Source organism: Lissotriton helveticus, chromosome 3_1 (assembly GCF_964261635.1).
Source record: "Lissotriton helveticus chromosome 3_1, aLisHel1.1, whole genome shotgun sequence".
Lineage (NCBI taxonomy): Eukaryota > Metazoa > Chordata > Amphibia > Caudata > Salamandridae > Lissotriton > Lissotriton helveticus.
In genome coordinates this window covers 1,409,782,690-1,409,795,635 of record NC_136061.1, presented here as the reverse complement: position 1 = coordinate 1,409,795,635, position 12,946 = coordinate 1,409,782,690, and the positions used below count along the sequence as shown (strand labels likewise).

General features: G+C 40.8%; 1 protein-coding gene across 2 annotated transcripts in view; it reads right to left on the bottom strand.

Moving 5' to 3' along the window:
* TFCP2L1 (transcription factor CP2 like 1) overlaps positions 1-12,946 on the bottom strand; it is a 105,895-nt gene that overhangs the window by 32,490 nt on the left and 60,459 nt on the right. For both annotated transcript variants that reach the window (XM_078682068.1, XM_078682069.1), the window contains 5 exons: positions 11,132-11,223; positions 7,362-7,410; positions 7,173-7,266; positions 3,115-3,205; positions 2,931-3,031 (listed from right to left, as the gene is read on the bottom strand). In XM_078682068.1, coding sequence (XP_078538194.1) covers positions 2,931-3,031; positions 3,115-3,205; positions 7,173-7,266; positions 7,362-7,410; positions 11,132-11,223 — 427 coding nt within the window. The remainder of the gene's footprint in view (positions 1-2,930; positions 3,032-3,114; positions 3,206-7,172; positions 7,267-7,361; positions 7,411-11,131; positions 11,224-12,946) is intronic.

The window sequence follows — 12,946 nt, the reverse complement described above, 5'->3', positions numbered from 1 at the left end:
GATTTTTTTTACTAAACTCACATATAGCAAATAAGGCGTCATGTTTTATCATGTTTACGTCACGTTTCTGGAGGCTCCAGAAACACTAGAGGCACAAACAATCTTTTGCTAAAGCCCAGAAGATTCCGCAAGGAAAAAACCTATAAACGCTCCTTCTCAGGAATGGCACCCAGGATTTGGAACTCACTCCCTCCTGAAACCAGGCTCATCCCCTCTACCATACTTTTTAAGAAAGTAAAAGCTATCCTCATGGCTAAATGCACTTGAATTATTACTGGGGATTAACTTCAAAGACTCGATTTTGAGCTGTACTACTTGTTCAAACCTTTTGCATTTTTGTATGACTTGTGATATTGACTTACCTGATTGTTTATGTTACCACTTATTTGTATTTTTATCATTATTGATGTATCTGTCTATGCTCCCTCGTATACCACCCCCACCCCAATGGTTATTCACTCACATGCTCGTACCCCTCATATGTAAAGCGCTCTGATATCTGCAAAGATCTTGTTCGCGCTATATAAAACTTTCAAAATAAAATAAATAAATGACGAGTATGGTGGTTCATCCACTGACAAATGCAATGTACGTTTGTAGCAGAAGACTTGTTATCATAGTGAGTTATTTAGTCACTTGATTGCACTTACTTCTTCCCAATTTTATATTGCCATATTTCTTTAGCACGGGCCAGACTTCAGGCAAGACAAGTAGTCCAACAGAAGAAAAGAATGGAGGTGTCAACTGGTAATCCAACACAGTTTGAGATAACAAGGTAGCATTATACAAACTACAGTTGCACCACAGGATCAATACTTGGACAGAAAACTACTTGTACAGCAGTCCAATTTGAGGTTTGGGCGAAGAACATTACTTTGGAAGACGTTTTACAGTTTCCAGCACAAAAGCAGGAATAGTCTAACAGATCTGGGAGGACCACATTCAATAACATTGCAGCATCTTATTGATGTGAATATAAAGCCATCAGTAACCTAACTGCTTCTGTGTTAAACTGATTGATACCTGCTGACAATGGAATGTATGCATCATAGGCTACATGGAACCTAAGTGTCCTCGTTTCCATGGAGCTGTGAGTGATGATTAGGAGGAGAGAATTGTGAAGGGAGTCGCTTGGAGCAGAGGGGAGAGTGGGGGCTGAGGGGTTTCACTGTATCCTGAATAAAGACATCTGGATTTATCTTAACTGGCGCACGTTGTTCTATTTCAAACATATTAGTTGGATTAAGAGCGAAGCTAAAATGCTAGCCAGACGACCTTTCATTATACATAATGAACTGAAGAAACCTCTCAAAGACTGCCAGCATTGGATACACTCCAGACTCTACTACACTTCTGATCAGTTCACTTGTTCTCTAAAAAGTTTTTAAAAGAGCACTGTCCAAGTATTAAATCACTTTCTATACTAAACATACTAAGATGGCAGCCATAGCACACTTGCACTCCAACACATAATCCTCAAATGTATTTATGGGTTTATTCTATAACTGTTTAAAATTACAATCATGTACCTCTGTTGTATTGCACATCACCACTAAGCAAGTGAACAGAAAAACCAATATAAAGGAGGAGAAAATGAAAACCACAACTAGGGAACGTTAACTGACACGGGAAAAAATAAAAGTGAATCTCCAGTATCCGAACAAATGCACAATTTAAAGCTCATCCAAGAAACGCAAGCGTTAAAAATAAAATGTGAAAGGTTTGGGTGCTGTAAGAATGAGACAAAAAGGCAGAGATTAGCATATGTGCGAGCCGTAGTGAAATAATATTGTAATACCAGGCTTTAACATTTTGGTATCTACACCAAACAATTTTTCTTTGGGTTAGCTTTGTCCCATCACCAATCAGATATTTTCAAACTGGATGAACTGCATTCGTAGGACAGAAGCTTTGAATAAAAGGCATACAAAATTAAACCGAATGCAGCGAAAGGTAAACCAAGCCAAAGAAAGCTAAATTTAATTAACATCCAAGGGAACCGTCACGTGGTGAAGGTGTTATATGAGCAAAGGAACCGCCAATAAGGCTCACAAGAAGTGTTAATGTCCAGGCTAAAGATCACCGAATGAGAATCAGAAATGACAGGCTTAATTAAATATAGCACACTAAACAGGAAATAACTGGATTAAGCCAATTTGCGTTTTCTAGTTAGATCCGAATCAGGAGTGCACATGACTGAAAGAAGTAACAATGTTAAGACAGAACCAAGTACAGGCAGCCTAAAGCCAAGACTATAACGGAGAAAAAAAATGGAACACAAAAAACCACAAACATTTTTCATGGGATCAATATTAAACCATACAATGCAGCAGACAAAAAGTGAGCCTGGAGGCAAGCTATCTCATACACCAGCAAAATTCAGCACAGACCAGTCTCAAGCACACAATCACAACATCTAGTCCATCCACAGCCTTTGGATCACAACCACACAGCTTCTGGACACCTGCCAGAAATCGCAATCCGTGTACTGAATGAGTGTGAAGTTATGCAGTCTACCTCAGTACTTTGGGGGGAGCACTGGTGGGGACCCAGGGTGGGTTGGGAGCATCGCCCCTGGCATGCTTGTGACAACTTGGGATGTGCTGTTCATAGTTGCAGTTCCGTTGCCCTTGATTGTGCCGCCTTTGTGATTAAAGGCTCCCCAAGCACACCATGAATCATCAATTTGTCAGAAAGCCTTGTAAGGGCACTTATTGCATAGTGGTCACGTCTGCATTACAGAACGTGGATGCTGCCTTAAACAATGATTTCATGTCCTGTTAACATACTAAAACAAAATGTTGAATGAAATAATGTGCACCACAACGTAATACTGTGTACATTGTCAAAAAAAAGCACATAACACCTTGTAAATTCTTGCCCAACAAATGCAGGTGACCGACATTTATTTGATAACATAACATACTTACTACACATATTGCTATCCCCATTATCTCGTTTCTGATTGAGATGCAACCTGTTCTGCTCAGACTCTTGGCACACGTATATGGTTAATTTTGGCCTCACACTTCTGTAATCATAAACAATAATTATTAGAATATTGATTGAGAAAAATAATTACATGGAAGGGAAAAACTTGCATACGGAACTAACCTTCCTTTGATGGCATTATAAAGTCGTATTCCATCAGCAGGGCCACAAACTTGAATAAAGTCATCTTTTGACATCTTTAGTAAGTCGGCACCTAAAAAAAGTCAATGATTTCTATTGCTTCTAGGACAGTAATGTAGTTAACATTTTTTAAAAGCATCACATTTTCAGCAACGCATATAATCTGCCAAAGATACCGATGGACTACATGGCGTGTGCAAACGTTTACACCCAAAAGTAATTTGTGCTTGGCAGGGCCGGACTGACTAGCGGGCGTTTTGGAATTCTGCCGTGCTGGGGGGCGGATTTCACCGAGGTGGGGGCTGGTTTTGTACATGGAGACCTGCGTGTACTTCAAAATAATTAAAGCAAAACGAATTTCGTTCAGTACACGCAGGTCCCCATCAACGAAATCAGCCCCCAGCTCAGCAGCATTCCATAACGCCCAGTAGCCAGTCCGGCCCTGTGCTTAGGGTATTTTTGGTAACCAATGATATTGCCATTTGAGTTCAGAAACACAGTTACACGTTATAGTAGTCCAATAGTGGGTCGAACCTGTCTGGTTGGCTTTGGAAATGGATGGCTGCCTTGTACATATGCAACCTAGCTGAGACTCATTGATTTTTAATGGAAGCCTCAGTTCTGTTTGGGCCTTTGGCAAAGCTCAAAGCTACCTCCTCAAGGGTGAGCCATCAAAATGGTGATGACTATAAATAACCTATCAATGAAGGGGTCAGACTTATTTACCTCTATAAAGCCATAAAACAAGTGGGATTTATTGATCTGGAATTTCCATACAACGGATTAACTGAGTACACATTTCGTTCCTATTAAACTGCCTTAACAGCCACTTATTCTCTCCGTTTAATGGAATGTGCATACATTGCTTGTTTCGTGTGCAATACTTTGTGTACATTTTTTAAATTACAAAGAAAAACTTAGACCATATAGATGGCTACGATAGAAGACGAAAATATTCTACACAGTGCTATTTAACATCTTAACAAATATAGTTAAATAAGCATACGACAGGAACCAAGGTTAAAAAATACATTATGAAAAAAACAAAAAAAAAATAAAACAGAAACCTAAAATGTAAATGGGCACGGTTATAACTTTTTTGTTACAGATATCCAGAAGTTTAAGTCTGTTGTAGGCTATGTTCAAAAACATAGGGCCCGGTTGGGAGTACGGTAGTCCTGGGACTGCCATACTCATGGCAGTTATCAAACCGCCGCCACCAGGCAGTCAGACCGCCATATTCCAATGGTGGCAGCAGGACTGCCACAAGACTAGCACCAGGATCCAAGATCTCACAGAGGGTGGCATTTAAAGCAGGCAGGAATCGCGACAGTGCGGACACCGCCAAGAAGATTCCGACCAGCATTTCCAACGAGTATTTCATGGCAGGGGCCTAGTGATGAAATGCTTGAGGGAACAGCATGGAAATGGACCCCGCCACCCCCAACAGGGCCCCAAAGGCAAATCTGCCCATGGGGGTGCATGCAGGGGCACATGTGCCCCCTTAAAATTGCATGGTCGTGCATGCACTGTATGGCATGCACAACATTGTGCATGCCACACCATCCACAAATGTTTTGTAGGTGCCGCCACAGCGTTGGCATCCTGTTTAGGCTCCCCTGTAAGCCTAACATGCCCTCCACCATGACACTGCCGCACTGCCTGCCCGCCTGCCCTGTGTTCAACTCTGAATCCGGCGGGAGGGTTCACAACTGGCTTAGCAGTCTTACTAGAACCACTGCAGTGCTTCAAGACCACCAAACTTGTAATAAGGCCCTTAGTTTCCCAATGGGGCTATTGGTTTGTAGAGAAAAAATATCCCCTTGTGGCTTTTATTGTTCAAAGCAAAAATCCAGACAGTTAGTAAGTAGTATTTACTTTGGATATCCCTCAGGCCGGGATCAAAACCTACAATATGGTCAAAGATTTTTTGGACCTTTTTACAGAGTCCACAGGTTTGGCCAGGGTGGGTAATATTCCAAGAAACCTCAAACTGCTTCAGGAGGATGCAAAGAAGACGAAACATTAAACATTTAGATGCAACTTCCAGGTTTGAATCAATGTAGTGCTGTGTATCCAAAAGATACTCTGCAGGTTTATATCTAAATAGGTAAATAGGGTCGACTCCTGTAACCCTTTGCCAAGGACTTATTTAAGATTAGGTTTCGACATTTTAAGTAGCTCTTAATTCGATGGTAAGTTATGTTTTTGTAATAATGCAACAACGTAACTCAATAAACAGGGTCGAAGGGTTTGGCGTCAGTTGTTAAAAAATCGTACCCCTTACTGAATCATCGCATGAAGTTCAGTCATAGAAATAATACTTTTTACCAATCATAGCTTGAAATTAGAGGCATGCAGATTAGTGATGGTAACTGGTGTATGAAAACAGTTTCCAGTTCATATAAGCTCTTCGAATGGAGTGCTAATGAAGCATAAGACAGGACTTTAACAGATTTTTAGGGCATGAATTGCCAGAACTGAGCGCCCAGCCGCCCTATATTTGTGCAAATCTTTTCAGGACTTTAGTTAGCATGAAAGATTTAGGCTAGTTTTTCCAGGTGTTGCAACACGAACAGTTTTGTATCCAAAATAAACCAAGCCCAAATAATCATAATTATCCACGTTTTTCACAGACTGTTCCACAAGTTCCCAGTTGAATTTCCTCATCGGCTTTCCTAAGGAAAGAATATTTTACTATGATATTTACGTACAAGCCGCTTAACTGATTAAATTCAGTGCTGCAAGCGGATTCTGGTGGCTTGTTGAAGTTGGGGAGCACCTGGCAAGGTCATCGGTATAAGCCAGATGACTGATCAAGCAATTTCCCAGTTTTGCAGGCAGAACGTTGGGTCTATGGATGTAGAAACTTATGTCTGAGACAAACAGAAAAAAGAAGCGAGGCGAGGACACAGCCTTGGAGTCAGTTATCAATTTTGACCTTGGAACAGATAGCCAAATTCCCTGACAATCTGACTTGCCACCAGATGATCAAATGAAGTAACATGATCAAATATAGCAGTACACAGTCTATGCTGAATGTCGGAGGTTTAGCCTACAGTACATTTCTATATATTTTTTCGAATGCAGCAGAATAATCCACAAAGCAAATGGTTTAGAGATATTCCTTGTTGTATAGCCTTGCGAATAAGAAGAATTAATAATGTCGCTAAATTATCCATTGTTTTGCATCCAGGCCTGAAGTCAGTTTTGTCAATTGCAAAAACATTTTTTTGCCAGTATGGTAGGGGGGACAGGATGTATTCTGCAAACAGTCTCCTTCTGTATCCAAAAGCAACCCAGCCAACTTTTGTCTGATGTTCTTCAGACAAAAGGTTGGCTGGATTGCCTTTTGCATTGCATACTAAATGTGGTAATTTCTGTAATTTCCATGCCATTGTGAACATACAAAATGAGATTACACTGCTATGAAATTTAAATGGATAAGTGAGCTTTTTAGTGCCCTTCCCAAGTGAATATAGAATCTGTCACTGGTGAGGCACATGAACACTTCACTTTTCTGTACTAGGTTACTAATATTACAGTACCATTTTCTTGACTGCATTACATTGGTTATTTCTTTGTATAAACATCGTTGGGCCTGACTGTTTGTTTTTATCAATTGTACCCATGTGCTTTTGTGATTTTTAGAGCTCTTTTGTGGGACATTTGTTTTGGGGGTAACGCTAATCTCAAATTACTCTACTCGTTTAGTATTTTCCTTGGCTAATAAATTTACCCTGGTCCCTAAGATTATTAGTTTCCCCATTTTTTCTCGTACTGAATACAGAAAGCAGATTAAAAAGGAGGAACTGAGCAGATAAAAGTCAAACCAGTTCCCATCTCCTGCACCCATCTCAGAGGCTCCACCACTACTAGGTTACAGTCTAGTGCCAAGATGGTATCTCTACAGTGGACATATCTTCTAGTTTACTAAATTATGCAACAGCTCAAATTTAAACTCATATCAATAGTTGTGAAGATAAAGTTAACTGCTCTGCCAGATGGTGGAAGAACATTATGGAAAAAAAACCACTTACCTGAGAAACTGGAGAAGAGCCGGCAGTACTGTGGGAAGCGATTGCGTTGAAGCCACTGCTGGGCATCCAGGATGCTGGCAGAGGGGAGGAGGTGCTACATGGCAAAAAGAATTAAGAAGTCTTGAAAAACTTTTCACCAGTCTCCTAAAAAAGAAAAGCATGATATTAACATCATCCCAACATACTTACATCACTGCTGGGAAGCGGAGGGTCCACTTGGTGGGTTGGTGAACTGTTTCTAAAAGTGCAAGGGAATAACATAGGGAAAAAAGCAAAAAAATGTTAGTTCTTTTTAATAATTTGAACTGTTTATTCTTTTTTTGGGCAAGGCCACTAGACGGAGGAAATGCGGATCCCTTGCTTGGGCACCATTTAGTAACCACCCAAGTCAGTTAAGTTGCTTTGGCTGAGACAGCGGTCTACAAAATCTAGCACACTCTCAATGTACACTGACCCAGATGACAGTACAGCTCATTCACCTCAAAAAAGGTATGCATTTACTATAATGGCAAGAAACAAACTTCGAAATACTTGATAAACAACATTAAAGTAAAGCTTCTCAAATGTCAGCTTGTGACAAGTAACTAGTAAGAAGGAAACCGAAGGGCAGGTTCAGTAAAAAACAAAAAATAAAACAAGCAATTCTACTAGGGTGACCAACTTACTACATGCCCTTGCGGACCATTTTTTTTGGGGTGGAAGTGATGCTGTGGGAAAGTCAAGGGAGACACAGGAGGGGCTATCCATACCAGGAGATGGGCTGCAGAGGTCCGGTAATGGGGAATGGTTTTGGGCAGATAAGTGAGAAAACGCAAAATGGATGCAACAGTGATCCTACCAGTCTTAAGCAGATGCATTAGTTTCATTAATTCAACACAAACCAACCAAGACCACATCACACAGAATGCATTAGCTTGTTGCATGAAAGCCCAGGACTGGACTGGAACTACACGGTCCAATATAGAAGGACAATCAAACTTCCATTGACTGCAGTTTGAGAATTCGTTTTGCTGTTTCTGTACTCAAACTGCGAATTCATCAAATTGATGTGTGGAATGTTTAAATACGATGCGGCATTGCAATCCCTATTAAACATCCATACGTGTTGGCTATGCACCAGTTTCTGCAATGGTCAAATATTTGACATAAGGATGATAGAAATGTTTAAAACCCCCTCCCCACTGCCATGAAATGGCCACGTTGAATTCAAGAAAATATATATATGAAATAAACTTCAACGAGGGACAGACACACTGGTTCCTTAGCGAAGTGATAGTCTGTCAGTCCACTTTTCTACTGAGGGTCACATATGCTACTTCCTAGTGAGAAGTATGCGTAACCCACCCTGACTCCACTATAACAGGTTAATTATTGCATTTAAAGCTTGGGAGAGGATGTAGCCAAACAGTTATTGCGGTGGTCTTCAAATCTGGAGAACTGGGTTCGAGTCTCGGCAACAACACTCAACATCCTGTGATTCTGGGCAAATCATTGAATCTCCCCGTGCACAACAAAAATAAACGTGTCCTCATGTAACGCAACTGGTTCTCATGTAAAGAGCTTGGATACTTGATTTTAGGTCACATTTGCGCGATATAAAACTTAGAGATAAAAACAAAAAAACTTGTGCACTAGATGGTAGAATTAACTTTGAAATAAATTGTTTGAAACAAGCGCATATGCAAGTAAAAATGCACTGGTACGCATTTATATGCAGTGGTATACACCCTGCTGTTGCCCATGTGAATTCCTCACATCTCCTAACATTTCCAGCATTTGATGTATATCGTGGAATTTCTGATACCTCAAATCTTTGTCATGGATTAGGCTCTCATGAACAAACACTGGATACTACGCACTTAAATATTAAATTAAATGCTTGTACAGTCTCCCATTATCTTGAATCAAGAGCTCACACAGTAGACTTAAAAATAGTCCATAGGGTGCTCGAGAGGTTGGCTCAAAACTTCACCCACTGCAGGTCTTAAGTTCAAACGTCCTTCGGCGTTTGATTAAAGGCTTAAAAGCCATTTGACTTTATTCTCCTTTTGTTAAAAAAACAAACTTTGACCGTTCATTGTGAACTATCCCATGTCCTTAACTTTGCTCCTGTGAATCATTCAGGAAGGTAGAATGTGGTCTCCCGAATCATGCAGTATTAGTGATTGTGGGATATAGGTGGAGAGAACTTTGGGGAAACAAGGAAGTTGGTGTTGAGACACATAAAATGAAATGCCTTAAAATCACTGTTTATGAAGTTATGTTGAAAGTGGTCAGTTTAGAAGCACTGCGCAAGAGCTCCATACTTCATACAGAAATGTGTAATTTCACTACATTTCAGCCCAGTTCGATGTGACCTTTTTTGTATGCCCACAATAGCATCTGGACAGCCAATGGCACATTCCACTAGAACATCCTTTGTAGGCAGTGACATTTATTTGTGTTTTACATCAACAAGAAATAACCTAAACAGATTAAAACAAAAGTAACAGGAATGATGCACTGTAAACTAATGTTAAATGAAGCTCTGTTTGTGTGCCGGCTTGAGGAACCACTTTCGTAGCCACACCATTGGGGAAAATACTAGTTTTCAAACCTTTAAATTCATGTTCTGTCTGGCAGTGACATGCTGCCTGCCCCCTAGCCTTCTACAGACATGGGGGGGTGGGGGGGGGGGGGGGGAGTGTTGAGGAGGCTTTCACAGAGCTACTGCCAGTAAGCACTGGCTCCCTGCTCTCACGTGGAGATCAGAGAGCAAGCCTTGAGATGGCAGGGATGGGGTGGACAGTGCAGAAAGTGGTGTGGATGCACGGCACATTATGCCAGGTACTGAAGCACTGCATAGGAAGCAGACTGGTTTTACCAAGGGTGGTGAGGACAGGGAGGCAAGTTTTTTGGGCAGAGTGATTTGTTCTGTATTTGGTTGTTGAACTCCCACGTGCTTTTGAAGGCAGACAGAGGATAATGCAGAGGGTGGCTCCCCCACTAGTCCTCCCAATCTCTGGTGAGCAACTCGGAAAGTGTCTAGGGGATGTGGGTCGTACATAATATAAACTTTTGCATATGTAACTCAAAGAGGAGATTTTTCACCTTTAGGATTTGAGGGACAAAGACAACTTGTGCTTCAATTTCATCAATTCGATATCATCCAGAACCCTTCTTTCCCATTATCCACAGTTACACATCTATAATTATATATGGTCTGAAAGCTACAAGATCAAATGAATTTCAGAGTTGTGCGGTGAACAATAAAAGCTGCTATTCTGGGTAGCGGTGAAACAGCTGACAAGCCATCAGCTCCACAGTCCTCTCTAATCTTCCCACTAGGCACAAAATACTCTGTGTGATCCAACTGCAAGTAACACTGGGACGGAAGAGTCACAGTACAGTCTGCATTTCTTTGAGTATGAACATTATAAAAGGCCATCATTGTTTGGCTGTCCCAGCGTTTCCCGGACAGACCCAACAGCACTTATAGATTTGAAATAAGACAAAAATAAATCTGATAACTACAGCTAGAAGGCTACATAATGAAAGTTAAGAATAGTGCCAACGACGTTTAAGAAAGTATGCAGACGTGTTGAGAAAATAGAGCTCACCCGTTACAATCTGGAAACAGCGGAATGGCTATTAAAGGAAATTTACATGGCAGTACGAATTGGCACCTTTCTTGATTTGTTCAAAATATATAAGACTTTAATGACTACGACTGCCATTAACAGTTAGCAGTACTCACTTTACTCAAATTTCCACTATGAAAGCAATAAAAAGTGTGGTGTGCGGGGGTGGGGTGCGCGGGGGTGGGGTGCATAATATACATCCATTTTGGAATGGTATTTCTATTGCATGCAATATCAGTTTTACCACTTGGGTAGTGGTCCAAATGTGGACTCTTTGTTAGATTGAAATTAAGACATTTGTAGCTGCAGTGTAACAGAATAGAAAATCTAGTTACGTACCCATCTGGCATGGTGAAGCTGTTTGGGGAGCTGTTGTAACTTGGAGAAGGAGAGTTGTTGGCTGGACAAGGCATGTCGGGCCAAGGGGAACACTAAAAATACACATTTTAAAAATAAGTATACATTTGCTGTAACTATGAAGCAGAGCAAGAGCCGTACTCCTGGCAGATGGCTCATGTCAAGGAAACTGCACAAGTCTAGAACAGAATGCCAGGTTCAACCATCTGCATTGCACAATTAAGGTACGCAATCAACATTGATCTAGTGTAATTTCTCTAACGGGTATGGCATGCATAGTATTCAGCAAACCAAAGACTTTACACATGGCTCAGAGGTTACCACTGAAGATCAAAGCCTTATTATGAAGATGTGCCACATTTATTGCATTTTTTCTTGATTAGGGAGGTTATCTTTTTATCTGTAATCTGTGAACATCGGATTTGGAGTTGCAATGTTCAGGACAGCGGGCTTTAACATCTTCTGGTTCTATAGTCAAGTTCATTGCCCAGTGGAGTGGAAGGGATGATAAAGCTCTTGGCAGCGAGAGCTGTTGTATGCAACCGTACACTCACAGCATACCTTGGTTGTGAATAATGTATATTGGAGATTCTGTGGAAAGCATACTGCTGAATGTTAGTATATGGGGTGTAATGGTGGAAGTACTATGAGCAAGACAAGAGCGAACAACATTTACTGTTTATTGCTACATGTAGATAAGGAGGTCTGTTCAATATTTGTGCTGTGAAAACACAATAACTCACAGTGGGGAGGAGAGAGTATTGTGTGTGGAGAGGTAGGCAAAGTACAGGTGCACAAGGGTTTAATAAACTAGACCAGAAAAACATGTTACAAGGTGAATAATCTGTCTTCAACTCCTACAGAAAAACTAGAAGATGATCGTATTTTATTAGCAACGTAGTAAAAGACCATCTTTACAAATGGTGTTTAGTTCGAGCATGTTAAACCAATCGCTGCCAGATTGTATGATTCCAGTTCATTACAACTCGTGTTTTTCTGCTCTTCACTGCATAATTCAGACACAACACAGCCCCATCAACTCTGGGTATCTTCAGAACTCTGCAAATAGCCCTGAAGCAGGAGTGGAACTGCTCCTCTGCTTAAAGGTACCAAGCACTCAAGACTGGGACAGAGCGATTGATAAAGATACACTTCCTCCCACAAATCTGCTAAAATTTTCTGCTAAACATCGAAGCAAGAACGGTGTGGAAGCCAATTTCTCTAGGAGTTACACATATCGTGGTTCTTGTACCAAAGCATACAATTTCCAGTAGTCATTCTAAAGTCACTGTGCCCAAGATCCTTCAAGAAACTTCCACTGTGAAATCACCTTATACCCAGCCCCATGATCATTCATTAAATACCAATCCACTCAGTAATAACACCTGATGCAGCTAGAGATTGAGGTGCAAATATTTTTTCAACCAAACTTACAGCACACTTTACATGAATTCCAAAACATTGAATACTCGAAATGGAATGAAAATCCACAAGGGTTAGGTCGTCTCTTAGAGCCCACCACACATCTATTTTGATCCACCACTATTGCAAGCAGAAATGTTTTGATGCTTTGTTGTGCTGTGGACAGCTACCTTTACTGAATCCTAGATCACACATAGTGAGATTGTGATCACACAGACCACCTTGGGATCTCTGACAGAAATCAGTATTAGTTTCAGATGTCTTAATTACAGAATTGAAAGCAACGCGTTACTAGGAGATAACAGGCTTAGGTAATCATAGTCAGGCAACTTCCAGAAGTGGGGGGACTAAACTTCCTGAATGATACTGAAGGGA